At 41.0% G+C, this 21666-nt stretch overlaps 1 protein-coding gene across 5 annotated transcripts in view; it reads right to left on the bottom strand.

Annotated features, from left to right (window-relative positions):
• SPAG16 (sperm associated antigen 16) overlaps positions 1-21666 on the bottom strand; it is a 398567-nt gene that overhangs the window by 134807 nt on the left and 242094 nt on the right. For all 5 annotated transcript variants that reach the window (XM_035331772.1, XM_035331773.1, XM_035331769.1 and 2 more), the window contains one exon: positions 4927-5053. In XM_035331772.1, coding sequence (XP_035187663.1) covers positions 4927-5053 — 127 coding nt within the window. The remainder of the gene's footprint in view (positions 1-4926; positions 5054-21666) is intronic.

The following is a 21666-nucleotide window of genomic DNA, read 5'->3' as shown; positions in this document are numbered from 1 at the left end:
TGTCAACAGTTTTTTAAATGACCCATCCCGTATATGCACTCAGCTCTTGAATTCATTCCTCTGGAGTTCAAAAGGGCTCAAATAAAACTGACAAACCCAATACCCTGAGGATATTCTGACTGATAATTTTGTGTCCAAGGTGTTTACTCAGGGATAAATCAACTGCACTAGGCCAAAAAATGTAAAGACTACCAGACTCAATTTCCAAATAACTCCCCTGACTGCTCTGTGCCTGATCCTTAAAACACTCGGGAACTTTTCCTGAATTTGCCCAGCAAATGCCCAATGAACACAGGCATTAAGGTTCCCTCCTCCCCCCCCCCCTCATCCCCCAGATAGGCAGCACCCCTACAAAAGAAAAAAAATAAAAAGGTTCTGACAAAACCTACGTTGAAAAACAACGAGTCTAAAGGTAGCTTGTTGTATTTCACTGGAAAAACGAAAGACAGAACAGGTTGTTTTAGGGAACTACCAATTCAGAGCTGACTAAAGCCTGACAAAATAAATACTGGCAAATCAGTGGTCTAAGAGATAGCCTGTATTTCACGAGGAGAACAAATAAAGGTTATCTAAGGAAGAGGCTGACGGGGAGCTGGCGATGAGATGCGATCCGGCTGCACCAGCCCGGCAGTGCTGTGCCCCAGGCATCACGCAGGGGCAGACGGGCTGCGTCGCAAAGGGAAAGATTGCAACACCTGAGCTGAAGATCAGCATCCTTGTGATTATTCTGCATCCATAAGAAACACGTGAGAGCTAGCTCTCATCGTTTTAATGCCGCACCACAGCTGGCAGACTTAGCAGAGAGCTCAAAAGCTGGTGTATCTATTCTCGGGTAGGAGACGGTGTGAAAAGCCCTATTAAACAGCCACTGTCCTTAAATGATCTGTGTGCCTCACCTCTGATGCCTTTGGCGAGACTGTAAAACCACAAATACCACCACGCCAACCTCTGGGGATTTAAGCTACTTCTTCAAACTCCCAGACAGCTCATGTCAGGATCTAAAAGTCCATGGGGTAGATGACAAAATGCAAGAGCAGGCAGTGCCAGCCATCACCCTTCCATCCCCACATCCAGTCAGGGTGTGGAAGAGCAGAGGACCCCTGGGAAACAGATGCCGGACAGCTGGGGGGAGCAGTGCCCCTTCTGCCAGATGTATCTTTCATTTGGGTTCCCCTACTGTATCGCAGAGACCTAACTGCATGGAAGCTTTTATTCCTCCAAACCCTGGCTAACATGCTCAATAGCCGTTAGCAGAAAATGACAAGCAGGCATCATGAGGACAGAAGCCTCAATTTATTAGGAAATAACTTTTAAAAGGGCTGTAAGAAAATATTTCTATTTATTTATTTATCTTTAAAATCCAACGTGAGACCCCTGCACCAGCCCAGGAGGAGGCTCTTCCTGAATTCCTGCTCCCCTCTTTGCTCAGGGCAGGCTGAAATTTCACTCTTGCCTATGAGGAGCGTTCTGGCTCCACGAGAGCGAGTAACAGTACTAGGAATTACTTGCCACTCTTAAGGCAGGACTTTGCACAATCTCATCCTGTTCTTCCCTTCCTCCTCAGAGATCGGTGCCTGCATTATTAATCAAAGAACATACTACCTCGGAGCTTTTAACTTTTGATAGTGCTGTTCAGCCCACAAATTACTGTCGAGGATAAAACTTTATGCACAGAGCTAGAACTTACACTTGGCCACTGCTGAGCTGTCTTACCCCTATTTAAGTCGTCTTTGACCCAGACAGTAAAAAGCTGACATGCTTGATGCCTTCCTGCTTGGATGTCAGGGAGATTAGCTTGATAGTGGGGTGGGAATGGGATCATTTCGTTTGTGTTGTGTGCCAGCAGTCTTCTGCAGAAGGAAGGCAGAGAAACAAGGCTTGTCTTAAATCACCAGGCTGCATCACAAGGGAAATCATAAAGTCAGAAATATAGCCTGGACAATTAAAATATTAAACAAGCAATTGAGCATCAGTAGGGACCAAAATAGACAACGACTGCCAAACACTATCTCACATGCTTATTTCACGCAATCAAATAGTTAAGCACACACTGCAAGTCTTCCCAAACCCTGGTGGGACACAGTCCTGAGGGCATTGCTACCGAGTGCTGACTTCTAAACAACAGTCAGAGCACAACTTCTTAAAAAATGAAATATCTGCTTGTATAACCTGACATTTCAAAAAGCAGAAAGCAGATGAGATAGTTACTAAATCAATAAGTTTCAAACACGCAGAATGAAAAAGCACCCCCCCCCTCCCCCCAATTTAATTATTTAAGTGTATAAATATTTGGCATTTTATCTGCCTGGGAAAGAGCAAAGATTCAGCTTGGCTCAAATGTTATCCTGGCAAATCTGCACAGCCCCAAGAAATGACTCATCAGACTGGTGGAGATGCAGATGAGTGGCAGACCGCTTATCACACGAAGAATTAACCCCGGCAGGTGAACCTGTGCTCTGGGGGTCTCGCGTTCATTTGCACCTCTCACACTCATCACCGGATGCGCTTTGCAATTCATGAGTCGAGATGCTCGCTGTGATGTGTCAGCAAGAAAATAGTCTGGTAAAAAGCCAGAATATGCTTGTCTTTCTATGAAACTGGCATAAAGAGACATGAAATCCACAGCTTATCTTGGCACAAGTGCCATCAGCCTTACTGGCATGAAACCCTTACAAATGAGCAGCAGCATCAGCCTCACACATCCGATCCACTGGGAGTCTGGCACAGCATGAGGATGGTTCCTACCCAAATCCAACACCAGCTCTGTTTTTCCTCCCAGGATGGATGGAAAGAACCATAAACATCTAAATACCGTCCCTTCTGTGTTGTCATTTCCCTAAAGGCAACATGTAACTTTGTTTTAAAATTACAGTCATTGGGCTGTAAATGCATTTTAACCACCAGAGCTCACCCTACGTTATCTGGGACAAAAAAAAAAAAAAAAAAAAGAAAGAAAGAAAAAAAAAGTCACATATTTCCAAAGTCTGAAGGCTGCATTATAGCCTCAGCTTAGTAATTACAAAGATTTATGTTCATTCTACCCCAAATCCAGAGCTCATTGTCCATTCAACTTACACGGCTCTGACTTACAGTTCTCTGCATCCATTATCTTTAATAATAAAGAGCTGACTGAAGTTAATGATTGAAGAGCAAGATGTGATTAATAATATGAATCTAATTTATGAGAAAACAAACCGGAGTATGATTTTCATGTTTCATTAAAATTACCTTAAATGTACTCCTTAATGCTAATTGATCTCACAGAGGTGAGAAAATATTCTGTTCCAAATTAACAGGAGAAAACCATTCATCATCTTTCTGGAGGGAACATTTACTATCACTCAGCATTTAGAGGCTGATAGCATGTTCACAGCGATTTCATCACTGCAGTGATGCTTCAGTGTGGGCATGTATCTGAAATCTGCAACATTTCCCCCTGGATGGGGACACAATTGGACAGAATAAACACACAACAAAATGCCATATGCAATGTTTTGTTTTCATAAAAGGTCTTTTCTAGCTTAGCAATATTACCCAACGCTGAAAAACAGTGCTGATGAAGAAAAATCGAGCAGGCTTTTGCCCTAAGTTTATCAAACAGAAACTCTTTTATAGTGCTGCTAATTTGCTATGAGCACAAAATTACTGAAATATTTGCACAATAAAGTTCCATGCAGGATTTATTGAAAACAAAGCAAAGCAGAAATCCGTTTTTTCCACTGAGTTTTTCACTTCTGTTTGTATTTCAATATGTATTCTCTTTTTGAATTATTCATATTTGGATATCAAATATTCTTACAAACCAATGCATTTAATAATAATGAGTCTTGACTGGTTTCATTTTAACTTGTTGTGCTTTATGCCCAAGATTATTATTAAATGACCTTCTACTCAGTCTGTTCCTATGATCCATAAATAGAAATTGCCTAATGAGCATCTCAAATATTCCACTGTCATTTTCGTGTCAGTTTTTCTCATCCCGTGTTTGTATAGCTCTGATGGCAATGTCTATTAATACACAGCATTAGCTCTTTGCCTCTTTCCTCTCAAATCCTTCCCATGAATTCAGCTTTCTCTACTCTGGGCTGGAATCTCGCACTTCTACACTGTTTGGGAAACACTAAGTGACCACACTAGCTACTGGAGAATTTCAAGGGTTGATCTGTGAGAAATACCACAACAGCAGCAATAATTATTGAATTTTCTGATGAAAGAGAGAGAAAAAAAAAATCCTTTTGCCTTGTACTTGTATTCTACCTGAACAGGATTTACATACTGGTCTGCAAAGCACCAGGGACAATTACTCTCTGCAAGGTACTAAATCCATTTATACCTATACCAAAGAATGAAGGTAGAGAAGAATAAGGGAAGAGATAGAGTTTCTGAAACTGCCTAGAGTGATATATTCTAGAGAAAACCATACATATTTCATGAGAAATCAGGAGAGAGTTCTGGGGAGAATTCCTCCTAAATGAAGAATAAATATTTCAGAGTTCCATGTTATTGCATCTTATATTTATGCTATCTTTCCCTGTTTCCTTCGTACATAAGTTAAAGCACATGCCAGCGCTTACAAAAGAAGCCAGACAAAACTGACCCTTGGCTGTCCTAGCTACTGAACTGATAGAGCACAGTGCACAGAACTTCAGACGGCTGCTGAGCCCGCCGCTACCGAAGCCTAAGTGTGTTCAGCCATCTAGGTGCACGTCCATTTGTTGTGCTGTGAGGACTCCGGTGTTTCAGATGTCAAGGAAATTCTAAATGGTGGCATTTTGGTCAGTAGATAATAGCCGCGTTAATGAGTTAATGTGTTGCTACATCACATTTACCTTCTGTTTTAATTTTGTACTGGCTTTCATTTTTCTTCTACCAACTATGGCATCGTTTGGGTTGAACTCCAGAAAGACCAAGAAAAAGGCCGCTTACCGTTCTGGCATCCCAGAGAGATAAAGTCTTGTCAGCAGAGCTCGTAAGAATGGTGTTGGAGAACGGAAGAAATTCGATGCTATTGACTGAATCCTTATGGCCACGCAGAGTGTATCTGCATCTCTCACTGCAAAAGAAAATAACAGAAATATAGCACTTGCCATTCAGGATAACAAGACAAGAAACAAGTTAATTAGTAGCAAATTTTCACATCTTTCCTGTTTACCATCCTGCCTTCTCCCAGCAGATCAGCCATGAAGGAATATCCCAGAGGTTTTTGTTTTGCTTTTTTGTTCTGTTTTGTTTTCCTACCTTTTTAATGAATTAACTTGAGACAACACTACGGGTCATTCTCAGATCAGTGTATGAACCCGATATGGCTGGAACACAAGACTGGAACCTTTTCCCATTGCAGACAATAGAGAATCACTTCTTTCAAAACAAGCTAAAGGTGACTATACGATGATGATCTTAAAAAGCTTTTTGGCTTCTGTTTTGTCTTGTTTGTGTGTACATCAGACAGGGATGATCCTTAAACAGGAATGCAGGAGAAGTGCCCACAGATGATGCACTGGGACAAGGTAGAAGGTAACAACCAAATCTGGGATTATTTAGACCGAACAGAGGGGCAAAGGCATAACTTCTACATTATCATGTCAAGATGGGAGGGGGACTGAAATCAGCTGGCATTCCCCACCCAGCGTGGCTGTGTACAACAGTCACCCATGCTGATATGGGGTTCAGCCTATGATTTCTTCAGCTAGAGATAAAACGTCATCAGTTTGCGGTGTTTGTATTGTTATAACCTGTGAAAACGTACAAGTAGGAGTGCACACTATGGAAAAACCTATTCAAGGTAAAGCCAGTAGCAGTTCTATCCTCTTTGTAGAGCTGACAAAAAAAAATAGTCATAAAAAATAAAAACCAACAACCCATCATAAATTACTACAGCTTTTGGTGACAGCTCCGAATTTTATTCCCTGCTCATGTGATGCTGTCAGTAGAAACGCACCTCCCCTGAGCTGGCTGCTGAATATATCATTGGGGCTTGCAAATTAGATTACTGGGTGGCTCTTAACCGAGAATTTCTTACAATATTTATTAAGGAAGCTGTCAGCAAAGGGAATTAAAGATGTGATTTTTTTTCCCTCCTGCATGTACGTCGCCAGAAGACTCTCAGAGCTCTTGCAGGTTTTGTATCAACAGCACTGCAGATCAGATACAGGCCAGTAGAGCTAAAGGGTTTTGATGGGCACTCTCCCAGATCGCTGAGCTAACCAAGTGAGTTCTCAGCCCTGTTTTACTGCCTTTCCCTCTCGCAGACTGAAATGTGCACGCTGTGCTGAGCTGAACACCACTCCTGTCCCCACAGAAGAGATAGCAGTAAGGAGATAAGTTGCTCCTCAGTAGAAATATTATCCAGGAAATGTATTTGAAAGGAATATTAGATTCCACATGTATCATTTTACACAATCTATGTTTTTCTATTATAGATAATATATGATACTATTCTGTATTATCCATTAGATAGACTACATGTGTTATTTTATCACAAGGACTCATTTGAAAATATTGATGAAGTATCACGGCTGTTAGAGCTCAGTGCACACTATATCTGATATTCATGATCACTTGATCCATGACACTAAAGCTAACTTCAATACAATAACTTTTTGTTTCACAGTTTCATGGCAAAGTTTCACACTACAGAGCGTGCTTTTTCCACCTCAGATCATGTTGGTTTATTTGTGGGTAGGTATGCCATTTTTCAAAAGTGACCCACAATTTTCTGCCTGCCTATTACACTGTAAGGGCTTTTTGAGTCGCCATCCATTTTCTGACGATCATACTGTGCATTTTTGTGGCACTTGGCAGTTTTGGTAGGACAATGTGACCTACCAGAGTGGTGTGACAGTGTCCCACTATTTGCTGGTAACACCGGGATGTGTACATGTCCCTTTCAAAAGCAGGGGGAAGAACCATGCTTTCGCCTGCTTGAGGGGACTTGGGGATGAAAGAATGGAAGAAAAATAAAGGAAAAAAAGGGAATTTTGTTCCTGAGCCGCTGCCATAGGATAGGGGCCATGCCAGGCAGGCTGGCTGCAAGACGAGGCTTGTGAGCGAATAATTAGGTGCCAAAGCAGGAAGGCCCATCCTGAATCCCTCAGCAAGGTGAAAATGGACTCAAGTGACAGACCATGACAGGAGCAGAAGGGAAGGAAATGATTTGCACTTTTCCATCAAGAACGCAAACACCCGGCCCTGCAGTTATGTCTCTTCCTGTGCCGCTTTCAGCGCCCCGTGTACTGATGAGCAAGCTCTGCCTCTCGCGATTTAATTTACCACTCCGGCAGCTGACTGACTGATATTCCTAAGAATCTCCAACTGCTACATAAAATAAACTCATCTTCCCTCCCAGCTGAGATATAATTTCAGCAGGACTGTCTTGTATACAAGCTATCTTTTAGTCGGAAAGGGAACCATTTTATTTAGATGTTCTTTTTCAACAACAACAACAACAAAAAAAATGATATAAAGAGTAGATCATCACCCTGCTTCTCGTGGGAACTCATATTTCTATCCAATGGCTGAGGTTTATCTACATTAGAATAAATCTGTAGCAATATTCATTACCTAATACTTTTTTTTTTCTATTTATGAACACACTGCCTCATGGATATAAGCTTCACTGTCTGAAAATTTCAGTTGGGAAGAGAGAGAGTATCATCTGTGAGTAGCAGGTTAGGCATCTGTAGTTCTCTTGGTGCTTACATCTAGAGACAGGTCCTTAATAAATGATGTCCTGGTACAAATACAGCTCTGTAGTTCAGGATTTTGCACGTCGTGTTCTGAACGGTTCTCAGATACCGACTCCAACCCTCATCCATTACCTGCGTTATTACTATTTTTTCAACATAAACCACCAGTTAACACATCTTGACTCATGATTCATTATCCTCAGTGCTCTCTTTTTCTCTACAAAGTCCATTTTCCTTCCCTAACCAGTAAGGTAATGATGCCCTTCGGTAAATCAGCGCCTTTATTCCACCCTCACTGGGTTTCAGTTTTTCCTAGCAGGTTCAGACAAACACAGACAGGTTGTTATAGGCATATACCTACAGCATGAACGTTGGCACTTAAATTAGCCACACCCTTCTCGATATCGTCAGCTCAACAGTGATGGAAAACAATTTACTTGCTCAATTCTTTAAGAGACTTTGCTTTTGAGAATCACGATCCAGAATGGTACATCCATATTCAAAAGGGCTTTCGGTAAAACCACATTGAAAACAAGATATGAGATGTTTCCACTTAGATAGACTTCACCGAGTACTAACAGGCTGCCATCCCTACGCAAAGGGACAACAGCAGCCAAACAATGCTCTGGGTCAGGATTTCATCGTCTGTATGACAACTGAAAAGCAAACACAGGCAGTGGGGAGATTTCTTACGCTGTGTACTTGCACATCTGCACTGACAGAGTTAAAACTCAGTAAGAAGCAGCTGGTACTCCCTGATGGGAGCACTTTATGGCTGCCTGGTATATATTTATTGCTAAGGCTATCCGTGTGTGAAGCGCTGGAGAACCTACAGTGCTCTACATCGGCTTAATGCTCCTTTCCAAAGGCACCCAGCGAACCAGAGCGACGAGTGTGATTACACGTGGCCAATTCTTTTGCTATTTAAATGGGATTTTAAGAAAGAAGCACACGTGCTTACCTGCAATCCCATGGAAACAGGACACACACTGCCTCCTTGATGCTTTTTTAAAGGCTGTGTTGAGCTCTCATTGGAAAAATGGGGGGTGATGCTGTTCCACTGACTAGACAGAGTTACTTATTTTATTGCTGTGCCATATTAAACTGCATTTCAGGCATGGCAATTAAAAGCACCCATGCAGCCGATTGAAATTAATAAGATTCGAGCATGTACTTTCACATCAGGGCCTCTACCATCCACCTCCTGACATGCTTCCAAGGAGGGCTCTAAATGCACAAACGCTCTCAAGCTGCACCTTCCTTTCCAACAACCACTCTCTCGAATCCATTGAATGAGCAGTAAACCAAACCCTTTTTCATGCCTATTGAATAACACCCTACTATGCGACCTGCAATCCCTATCAAGCAAAATGTCAAGGTAAATTACACTGGAAAGGCACTTGCTATGAACACGGACGCAGCACTTCTGGGTAAGTTTTGTAAGGTCACACAAGACCAGCTTCTGGTCGTGTTACAGTGATAGGATTGCAGCAGTTACAAGGAGATACTTTTCACAAAAACTAATCCCATCGCTTCCCCATTATATGGCTTTATCTCCAAAACGTGTTTAAATTAGGCACAGAACTTTTCTAGCCAAGATCAATGGACAAGCATAGCAAAGGGGCTGGCTTAAGACATTAAAATGCCAGTTTGTTTTATGCTGTTATAAATGCATCCTATCATGTCTTCACATTTTATGACCCCTATTTTATTTCTAGGTAGCTTCACATATGACACATCCAATTACTCATGTCAAGGATGTAAAACTACCAGTATTTCAGTAAAAAGTACCTACCATCATTTATGACAACTATTTTTTTCTTGACCCATTATTTCACTAAATATAACACATTTTAAAAGACACTGACGTGTGGGGACACTTTCTCTGTAAAGTATATTTGTCTCTGAAAAGATATATGCCAGTGAGACGCTGTCAATATGCGCCACTTGGCTCAATTACTACTCATCTTCAATAAAATGAAGGTCTCTCCACATTCTGAATATTCATTTGTGCCCGCTTTCAAGATAACATTTGTTTGACACTTTGAAAACCATGGGCTGAAGTACATGCGACTAGTGTTTCTGTGAAGAGGTACACAGCTCTCCTCGAATGTTTATAAATATTTGGAAAGAAAATATAAATTTAATCTTTCTGTGTGTAATTTATCTTAATAGCCAGCACTCACGGACCATTTTAATCTTCGCAGTCTTAGAGCTCTGCAAAACAATGAGCGATCCCCCGGTCTGAAGGAAGCTGTAAGTCAGCAGCTCCCTGGCAAGGATCACTTTGCGGAGCTCTTCCCGACTTACTAAATCACGCGAAATCGCTCTACGCTAGCGCGCTCAGATAATTTTAATTGTGACACCTTTTAAGTAGGCAGCAAGAGGAAGCAGGGCAAGGTGCTAACACCTCCTGTCACTGCTCACATCAGAGGGTGTTCACCTTGGGGCCAGGAGGGCTGGCTGAAGCCCCTGAGCAGGGGTGTAGGTCCTGTTCCTCCAGGAAGCAGCACAAGGTTTGCCACCCATGCTGGCGGGAGCAGGGCTGGATCCAGGTTTATCACCACGGGAGCCTGACAGCTCACACTTCTGGTCTGGTGCACGGTAAATTGAGCGTGTAAAAGGAGACTGAGCCCTGCAACGGTATGGACTGAGCTGATAAGTTTAAGGGTGCAATTTTCTCCCTTCCTCTTTCCTTCTTCTCCTACCAAAAGCGAAGCAAAGGCTTAGGGGCTAGGGAGGCTTAGCCACGGAAGAACGAGCCCCAAACATGATATAAATGGTTTACTAATATTTTTAGGTATACAAACAAACATTACTCATCTGACTCTGCAAGTTTACAAGTCTGCAATAAAATGGTGTTCCTTTTCCTAGATTTCCTTGAGAGACAGGAAAACTTAGGAGTTATACTTTACCTGTTACCTGTCTATCATTAAAACATGAGCTCTGAAATGGATCAAATGGTTTAATTAAAAAGGCAGAAGTCATTAATAGCTATATTTTTGTCTTGCTTGGCAAGCTTTGACAGGCTGCAGCAGCTTATTTCTCAGAGTACAGATTTCTCCTCTGAAATTTGGCTGAGTTCTTCTCCCCTTGCTTTTCACAGGAGCTGAACCGAGCGTGGCAGCTTTCCTCCAGCGCCAGCTCACGAAGGCTCAACACAACCACCAACAGCACTGCTTCAGCTCATGCAGTGACTGGCCTGGTGTACGCTCCTACACGTACAGGAGAGACCCACACGTGTGGGGCAGCCCCTCATGTGCACAAAGGATGTGTCTGTGCCTCCAGGTACACCCACATCCTGGCTAGATTTACCTAGTAGGTGCTGCAAGCCCTGCTTCCAGCAAAGCTCTGACGGTAACACCTCGGAATGGCAGGTCCTTAAATTTGGATCTCATTTTAGGAAGGCTGAGCCCGTCAAGCACTCCCCAGCCCTAGCTACTTGCAGGACCTTGGGGGTTGGATCTTGTAAGCATCACCTAAGCATTGAAGTCTACCTAAAGCAAGAGAATCAGGTGCATCAGTGTCCCCCAAAGCTTGTCTGCGCCCCTCCCCACTCCGCAGACCCCTTGGGGCTTCTCTGACTCCACGGTGCTACACCAGTGGGGCACAGCCCTGCCGACATTGATGCTTTGTGTGCAGTTAACAAGCTGCTCAGTCAACAGCAACATCCAAACAGAACAGGAGAGCTATTTTGTTGTGTTGTGTTGCGCTGGAAATTTATTTCATCTCCAGGGACCTTGCCTCCTTACATATTTTGCTGTTCTAAAAATTACTTTGTCCTATATTTCTGTTAGTTGAAAGAGCCTTTTTGGCAAACAATACCCAGAACGGGAAAATTGAACATACCTGAGAACACAAAAAATACAAAAGCACATTCAGAACAGAAAAAGAGGGCAATGCATTACGTTAAATGAAGTCTAATAGCCTGAACTTCAGATTCAGCGAGGTCTAATAGTGAGGGACATTTGGTCAAAACTCCCCTAATAAATTTATAATTAACAGTCAGAAAGCAACTCTCTGGTCAGATTTCCATTCTGCAGCGAAACTGGGTAACAGCCAAACAATCACAGCCCCTGAAATACTGTTCTATAAATGCAGCAGAAAGAGCTTGCAAAACTTTGTGCCTTACCTTTGGGATTAAAATGCTATTTGTCTCAGTTCCGCGTAACTTATGTAAGAGAGCGCGCATTACTGGAAGAGAAGCCCATAACAACACCGTGCGGACTTTCTGGAAGAGCTCTACCACCTGCGTTAGCAAAACCTGTGCATTTATTCAGCGTGTGGAAACTCCACTACTGGCGCGAGACACTGCTCAGTTTACTAAGATCACAAAAAAATACTCTCAGACAAAAATAAATAAATAAATAAAAATTGCAAAGTTTTAAGGGCACACTGGTTGCTATGGTGTTGAATGCAGACCTCACTGCCTGGTGCTATCCCGAGACATAATAGGAACCCTTGCTGTCTGCCACTGATTACTGAGCATGTTTCTGCATGGAGTGACAATGGTTGTTTGGGTTGTACAAACAAAAGGCTTCCACAGGTACCGTCTTTGGTTGGATCTATCTGGCAAAAAAGAAATATAAACAATTACGTTATGTTCTTTGAGTTATTCAAATACTACTCAGAAGCAGGATCTGTTTTGTTAAACACTGAGAATAGTAAATATGATTGACAATAGCTTTGTATGTTTCACATGAGTGAAAGGTATGAATCACAGGAATAATAATATTCGACTTGGGCTTTCACCAAAAAGTGTGAAAAACTAATGGTGTATGCTGATAATCTGTCTCCTCTGTTATTGGCTTGGAATGTGAATAATGAAACTGCTCACTAGTATAATGAAGATTTAGTCTCTTAACATCTTCCATTTCCATTTCTTTGAACAAGTGAAGTGTTGTGTAAGAAGTATAATTTGTGTTATTTTCTGCTTCCAGATAAAGCATTTTCCATGTGAAACAGTTTTTTTTTCTTAAAAGGGAAGATAATAAGGCATACGATCTTTACTCAAAAATGTTTCACAGTGCTTTTGTTCTTTTCCAGTTAACGGTATAACTTTATATCACTATAATTAAACTTACATAACCACGGTGCACCCCCAGAATAAGCCTCACCATACCAGAAGAGCATTCACGATTACAAGATCAAACTAATTCCTAAAGCAAGATAGTGATGCAGAAGAATCCTTTACAGATGCAATCTAGAATTGAGCACATCTTTAAATCCAAGAAGATAGATTGTTTTGCCAAATTTACCCCCAGAACAGCATCGGAGAATGGTACTTGCACAGCTATCTCAACACAGAGACCGACAGCAGCAACTGAAACGAGGTTTCCCTGCAGAGCTGAGGAACCTTCCCTACCATTGTAGTTGGTTCAAAGAGGACAAGGGTCTCTGGAAAGCTGTGCACTATAGCACATATATTTTCATAACAAATTGCAGTACTTTCTTTGCTACCTCTTACCGTGTAGGCTCAGCTGAACTCTGTACCTTGTCAAGATTTCCATAAAATCTGGCTAGCTGATGCCCGACTGCTGGCAGCACCCGACATTTTTTCAGCTGATGCCAACAGCTGTTGCAAAAGCTCACTTTCCCTTCAAACCGGGCTCCAAAACAACTCTGCTAATTTATTTCAGCTACTTCAGTTTGAACAGAAGCCTGTTACTTTTGATCCAGATTTTTCAGAAGTGAGATATATTTTCATATGCTTCACATTTCAATTATTTTGCATTTGAAAAGGGACACGTTCTCCCAAGGTGAGAATCAGGTCAATAAAAATGACTTTGAAACTAAGTCTGGGACAGGAATAAGATGTAGACATTTATACCCCAAAATACAGAACTTGAGCCCTTTTCAAGGACTGTCTCAGTCCTATAGAGAACCTTGGTCCTGCTTGCAAGTATCATTATTAAGATGAATGGCTGGGAATGGTTCTGTGTATTTTTATCCTAACAATATTTAGCAATTTGTCACCTACCTCACCCCCTGAACTCAGTCAGAAATGAGAAGTAAGTTTGTTCGTTGTCCTCTAAGGAACTCAGCTTAGTAGGCGCTCCTCTAACACCAATAACACATCATTATGGGATGCAGACTCAACAAAAAACACATTGGTACCCACTCCTATCATGATTTGGGATTGCACACCTTGGATTCCTCAATCAAGTTTCAAAATCCCGGTTCAGTTCTTCCCTCTGCCACGGAAATTCGACACACATGCATTAAGCTTTCCCTTCCTGGTTCTAACTTTCCCATCCAATTTGGCTATGTGCAGAAAACAAAGTCAGCTGAAACCAAGTTTCTGTAGACCGATGGCCCCAGCTCTCTGAATGACAAGATCTGAAGTGGTTCTCCTCCAAGGTCAGCTCTTGTATTTTGCAGTTATTGAATAAAATGTCATTCAGGTCCTCAGGACAGGAACCAGAACACAATCTTCTCTTCCTCTGAGATGCCTGGTACTATTTAGAAAGCATAATCATCTATCCCAGAATTACAGACAGCAGTCCAGGGCGAGGTGCACCAAGCTTCAGAAAGGTACACTGTGATGCTTATATTATATTTGGAGCCTAAGAGCAAATCAAGCTTCCTTTAGGGATTTTTTTGTTATTGGGCAGTTAAAGATGGGAGCACCAGAAACCCCTGATTGAAAACCAGAGCCTTATTTTATTAAACAATTCTCTCCTACTCCCTCAAGGCAGATGGGTACCAGATAATCAGATAAGCACAATCTCAGTAATCATAAAATAGATCTAACCCATTTAAGCCGTCATTAAACACTGCAGAACTAGTACAAGCATGCTTTCAGCTCAGCACTTGTGCAGCAGAATAAGCAAAGGCTCGCTCCCCGGCGGCAGCGGGTTGCCCGCAATTACCGGAACCGCTGACATCAGCACCCTGCTGATGCCCGGCTTCTGCAGTGGCTACGTAATCTGCCATTTTTTTTGTTCTTTTTGCTTTTCTTTTCAACAAAAACAGTGTGGGTAAAGCTACTGCCCTTTCAGGCTGACCACGAAGAGCTCTATCAGTTCTCCTAAGACCTTACCGCTGTTGATTCTGAAAGTTAACAGCGTGCATCGTCTTCCGTGGATCACCGCCAAGCAACTGAATTTTGTGCGTGTGTGTGAATATTTATCATATTAATGCTTAAATTGGATAAATCCTCTTTATGCTCTTCTATTCAAATGGGTTGCTGTACAGTTTCAGGCTTCTGCTGGTCAAAGTTTTGGGGAACAGGTGAGCCACCTACACTCAATATTCAGGTCTCCGTCCCGGTGCAACGCAAGCATGCTGGAGACTTCCTTGGTCAGCTCTTTCATTCGCTCCCTTTCCACCATTTACTTCATTCTTTTACTCGATTAGGTCAGTAGGTAAAGAACATGGTGTTATATTCGCAACTATTGACTGGTCACACATAATGCAGAAAGTAAGAAATGTGAAAATGAAAAAAAAAAAAGAAGCAGGCATTTTGAAACAGTCACACCTTCTTAAAAGCTTTCAATATATTCTCTGGTGAGAATTAACACTTTCAGCACCATTCTAAAATCCACTGAGACAAAAACACAAGGCAAAATGCACTTTGAAAAATAATGATTGGTTCTATCAAAGAAATTCTTCTGGTGCTATTTTGGCTCTTCTGCCTCTGGGAAAGGAAGGAAAGAAGGGGACTGGTGACATATGAAATGTGCTCATCCTTTTTAAATACAGCGGTGAAAAAAGAAAAAAAAAAAAAAAAAGGACTTGACTGACAAATCGTAAGTTTCCAGGAACAATAGTGGACAGAAGCAGGTTTACAAGCTGCTATTTCCCCACGTACTGTGCTCCCAAGTTCCTGACATCTGTGCACCCTTCCCAATGCAAACTCCAAGGAGAAATACTGACCATGGCTCCTACTCCTAACTTACCCAAAGAAAAGAGCTTGTGAGGCATTTCATTCAAATCATCTTCCATTTCAAAATACCTTTACACCTGAAGACCAGCTAATCTTAGCATGCTGAACTGAAATGTGCATTTTTTGTTGAATCCTGATACAGTCTGGTGAGAATGATCTGATCTATTTCTTATGAAAAGTCACTGACAAAAGTAATAATAAACAATTGCTTTTTATAGGATTTCAAGTCTCTAACAGTATATAAAAGTACATTTTTTAAAATGTAACATAGAAGTCTAAAACAACTTGCCAAAATAGCTTACTCTGACTTCACCCTGTAGAAATCTATCATACCATATTTCTTTGTAATTTTATTCACTTAGGATGAAACTTTCAGAGTTCCCTGACAAAGCCAAGTCTCCGATTCTCTTAGCTTTTGGGTACCTAAATAATCAATTAGATGCTTAATGGGATTTTCATAAGGCACCACCTGCCCACTCTGGCAGATTTTCAATCAATCCTTCAGGCACTTTTAGGGATTCAACCCTTTGTGCATATTACATGACAGGAGCCCACCCTGCTCACATCAGCTTTGATGAGAGCTTTGTTATGTGACTTGACCAGAATTTGGAGTAGCTGACAAGGAGAAGGCTTGTCTTACTAAAGGGAGGGAAGCGACCCTCCCAGGCCTTGCGTTTGCTAAGAGTCAGCTCTAAACTGCGCGATGAATGACACGGGTTCTTGCTGTTTCTAAAACAATTTTTTGCCTCCTTCCAGGAAAAATTAACTGTTGTAAAACTAGTGACAAAAGGGAACAGCTGAAACAAGACCTATATAGGAGACCAGCAGAATAAACCTAGACAACTCAACTGCATCCACACAGCATTTAGAAAAAGTGATCTAATTTAACTCAAATATCACCCCTCCAGAAAATGCCAACAAACAACAACAAACCATAGGAAAATAATAATAATAATAATAAACTACCACTAATTTAACCTCAGAATCCATTTGCTGGTCCCAACTTTATAGTTCCATATAGGATGGTGAAAGCAATACCAGCACTCCATGATTTCATCAGTTTATTGTTGTTGTTGTTGTTTTGTTGTGCTTGTTTTTTAAATATTTGAGATTAGACTGACATCTCTATGTCTTAAACCCAACCCAGATTTGGGAAGAGTCTTGTAAAGCAAGAGACGTAATGTACAGTTTCCAGTAGACACGTAAAGAGGTTTCAGCAAGCCCACATGCCAACGCGCTGGGCACAAAACCATCCGAACACCACCACCGAATCTGCTAGAAGCTGTCGTAATATGCTCCGATATATAAAAGAAAATAGCTTTATGAAAAAAGCCAGATGAAGAAAAACCTGCGTTATCAAATTCCAAAATGTGACAACGGGTCAATGTTGAAGGCCTCCCTTTATTTGTTCCTATATTGCAAACCAGGAAGTCCAGTCCTTCTTTTTCCAAATGAAACACCACTGCACATATGTATCTAAATATATACATATACATATAAGCAAACAAACAGAACAGCCAGTTGCAATAGTGCAGAGGACGAAGACAGCCTGGGCCAGGACTGTGGTACTGTAAATTAGTAAGCAGTTACACAGAATATTAATGGTCAGGTTTAATCTACAGAGTGCAGATACACAGCACAAAACGCAGTGTTGCTCTTGTCGTATGTTAGTTTATTTTCTTCTACACTTTAAATATGACTGAAATTCCTTCAGACCTATTAAATGAGCAAATCCTTTTTGAAAACAGTACAACATGGCTGAAATGCAATAAATATAAGCACTTTAATATTTAAGTGAAGAAAATGAATTTCAGTGTGTTTTCAAATTGGTTTTCTTCAGCGCAGAGTTTCTTTATTTGTCCAAATAAAATGGATTTGAGTGGGTGGCACCTTCAAGGAGATATGCGGCACTATTCAATGCCTTTGTGAACCTGGGAAGATATTATGAATAATGGATTTGCTGTGCTCTTAGACACAGAGCCACAACAAAAACAATATCATTCTAGGTTCTCTAATAAGCAGCTGCTGGGGTGAGGAATAAAAAGCTTGGACTCCTGATTTAAGCTCCAGGTGCTGGCATTTTTGTTCAGTACATTTTCATGATCGTTGTAACTATGGGACTGGCTCTGGGCTTTCAGCAGGGAAATGACTCAAACATGGAGTGTGAAGGGCTGAATTCTCAAGGCTACCTTTCCCTGTTTGGATTTGCTGCTTTCTTCTTAAGAGCCCATTCCTATACTATGTGTGTCTCCCAAATATAGCTGGAAAGGGCTGCTTCCCTCTGCCAACAGCTGGGAGGAAAGGTTAGCTCAAAAGATGCACACAAAATATAAGAGAATTGATTTAGTTTCCTCCTTTCAAGGATGTGAGTATACATCCCCATTCAAGGTGGAGGGAGTGTCCTTTGCTTTATTTTGTAATGAATTTAAAATATCTAAATGTCATTGACAAATTACCCTTAAGAATGAATGGAAACAATATCTGACAGTTTTCAATGCAGAAAGATTAACCAAAATAATTTGAAAAGTGTGCCTCTGAGCCCTTTTGAAAAGAAACTGGCTTCTGTCTCATAGAAAATCAGAAGAGTTTGGGGGTATTGCACCCATTCCTAGCAGCACGTACGTTTTCAGTGGTCAACAGCACAGGCCTGGAAAAAACAGCAACTGCTCTTGGGAGTGGGACACGTGAGAGCAGGAGGAGGCTGGATAACTACCTACCTGTCAGAACGGGATGATCTTAGTCTAATGTTGATCTCAAACATGCAAACCTGAACCCGTTGAAATGCACCTTCACACAAAGTAGCTCCTTCCGTCAGGTACGTCTAAAAGCATGTGGGAGAGAAGCTCAGGGATGAGGATCTCAATTCCCAGAAGTCCAGCCAGGGCATCTGAGATCTAACAGATTTTAATAATGGCACTGTCCTTCTAGAAGCTGTGATGTCTTGTCATCCTTTTAGAAATACATCTCCAGCAAGAGACTATTAAGATCTTTAGCTGCAGATACCGACGCTTAGCTCATGCTATTGAGGTAGGTGCTGAGTATGTCATCTAAGCGCTGTCAAGGCTTGAGTGATAACCTGCTAAGAACTACATAAAAAGTTCACAGACTTAGAATTAAGTTTTCATCAACCTCTGGTGCTAGCTGCTAAATTCACACCCACTGCTACATACTGCATCCTCAAGCCCTTATTTTCATCTTAACCTTCCAAACACAGCGAGCTCGGATCTGTAGTACTGTGAAACACACACTGATCTGAAAATCTAGGAGAAGTGTTTTTGAAACAGCAGAACATAACTGCAGAACATCACCTATGCTGTTTTATTGTTTTTTTTTTGTTGTTTGTTTGTTTTTTAATAGACCAGAAGTATAATTTCAGAGGGGAGATACCAGTATAACTTCAGCTATGTTTGTGCTGTGCAGCTAACTGGCATGCCCTCTGTGCAACAAAAACGGTCCATGCCTATCTGTTCGGTATTAAATAATTCACAATTTTTGATGACACTTTACTGCAGTGGCAATATTAAGAATATTATTAGCTAGAATTTTTGTTTTGGTGACAGAAGTATGTTTGAAAGCAATACTGAAATATAAAGAAACTCATCGTTTTTGCATCATCTGGATAATTCCAATACATATTTAATAGGTTTCCAACAGATATACATGCCTTTGCAGGCTCCGAGTTCAGTAAATATATGCATAAAAATTGTCTTTCAGAGGGTGAAGTGCTCCTAGCTGGGAAAGATACTGGCCAGTCCAGAATGAGATTTTTGCAAGACATTGCTCTGAATATTGGAAATGCAGAAAAGGAGTTGGCAGCATTTTTGTTTTCTTATCCTGATCCTCACCCCTATTAAGGGCAGAGAAAAAAAAATAAAAAATATTTTCATGAGAGGCTTCATACTCGCTATGGAAATAGTTCTTAGACTTAAACACTTCTACCTTGGGGATATAAGTTTATGTAAAAGCTTTACAGCATCCTAAGCCCACTCAGAAGATTCTGAGATCCATCTCAAAAAAGTATCCGTGCATAGTACCAAAGTAATTTTGTTTTATATACATACATACATATATATGTATACATATGTATGGTTCTACCATTCATGGAAAGGTTTAGGACAGAAAGAAGCCCTGAGATTTTTGAAAAACATGACTGATAGAAGAATCCACTGTTGGGTTGAAAATTATAAATAATTAACATTCTAAAAAGGTAAGAAGACAACTCTGTGTTTTCTAACTTCAATAAAGGACCCGGGAGACATTTTCTGTATGTAAGGAGTGATTGTTTAAGGATGGAGATATGATTTGTGTTCATATTCCAACTGAAGCTAATGGAAGACGAAGGGTTTGCTTTAACAGGACACAGGTGGTAGACAACTAGATCTCCTGCATCTGGGAGAAAAAATAATCTGACAACACAAGATTTTTTGCAAAGACTGAATCCTTAAACGAGAAAAAATTAAATAAATCTGGAGCTGGAGGACAAGAATTCAAACAAGAGAGATGTATATGTAGAGAGGCATCCGTTACAGCAGACCTTCCTTTTGAAATCTAATGACCAGCTCGCGTAATTTCAAACTAGAAGATACACAGCACTAAAGAGTTGAACATTCAAGTGGAGATGCGTATCCAAATACTGCTGCTTATGAATGGTAAGACACCCTCCTGCTCTTGTTTTTTCACTGGAGATATGAGCGGAGAAAATCTACAATCACTTGTGTTGCAGCACACCGGCTTCGGGTAGCAGCACTCCAACGTGTATCACAGACGATCCATGTACTATTTGCCCTAACTGGTACTGACAGGATATGGCTGTGATGATTGAAATACTTCACTTTAATGAACTGTTGTCTTCAATGAATTCTGTAATAATATCTGACAGCTTTCACTGCCGTATGAATTGCTCTCTGTTGGTACAATTCATTTTTGTTTTGGTTCAGATACTCTAAGACAATATCTCCAGGAAAACAAGTTAGGCAAAGAAAAGACTGCCAGTAATGAGTGGATGTAGGAGAGAGAAAACAGCTAGATAATGAGCCTGGATATGTAGAGAAAAAAAACACACTATCACTTAAAACGTGCTGAACGTCTGGCTGCTGTTCCTTTGCATTTGAATATGAATGCAGGACAGAGGAAACACCCTGTCAAGATCTGGACTTTAGTTTGCAGGAGCTATAGTTATAACACCTGCACACTTAGGAACAAGACAAGGATTTCAACCTGCACATTGTCAAAGAGAGAAAACAACTGAGTATTCAGTACTCAGGATCAAGTGGAAGTACAGTATTCAGGATCAAGTGAACTCAGTTTTCTGAACCTGGTGGCTAGGATTTGATGGAAGGAAGCCTTCCATCCCTTGCAGCCAGCTCTTGAACCAGCTGTCAGAGAATCTAGGAGGCATTTTGACAACTAAGGGAAACCAAGTAGAAAGGCATCCAACTTGCTGAAGATCACATTAGTTTAACAGTTCAAATAAATTAAGCATTCTGCTGTCTAAGAGGAATCCATCAGCCAGCTATACATCATTTAGGAAACTTGTGCATCCCTGGGCTGACAGAGGGCAACTGGAACGCAGAAAAATACTGACCCTCTGAACAGTTTTCCAAGCCATAGTGGATGCTGAAATAATAGAAGCAAGGAACCTATTGAGATAAAATAAGATACACAGTTTGATGTAAATCAAACACATCTTTCCTTAAAAAAAAGACATAAATCTTTTTGCAGATCGCTGAATGTAGAGTTCAGATAAGCCACCAGAAATATTTACAGAGAAAAGAACTCAGACATTTTAGAAAGCAGCCCCATCCACCACAGCCTAGTTAAAATAATAAAAAAATGTAGCAGTGTGATTTTTGCCCCTCCCTTGGTCAAAAACAGTGCTATGAAATATTTATGATATTAAAAAAATGCCTTGTCGTTCTAGTTACTAAGAAATTCAAATATGCTTCTCATGTACAACCTGAATTGTCATAGACAGCTCCAGTAAAAAAAACAACAACAACACTGGTTTCTCTAGAGCTGTAGCCAACAGCCACCCATATGAACACTTCAGCAGGAGCCACACAATTCCTGTACATTTCACAGGGGTATTCCACG

The sequence above is a fragment of the Oxyura jamaicensis genome, chromosome 7 (assembly GCF_011077185.1).
Source record: "Oxyura jamaicensis isolate SHBP4307 breed ruddy duck chromosome 7, BPBGC_Ojam_1.0, whole genome shotgun sequence".
NCBI lineage: Eukaryota > Metazoa > Chordata > Aves > Anseriformes > Anatidae > Oxyura > Oxyura jamaicensis.
Note: the sequence above shows the minus strand (reverse complement) of the source record. Positions and strands in the feature narration are given on the sequence as shown.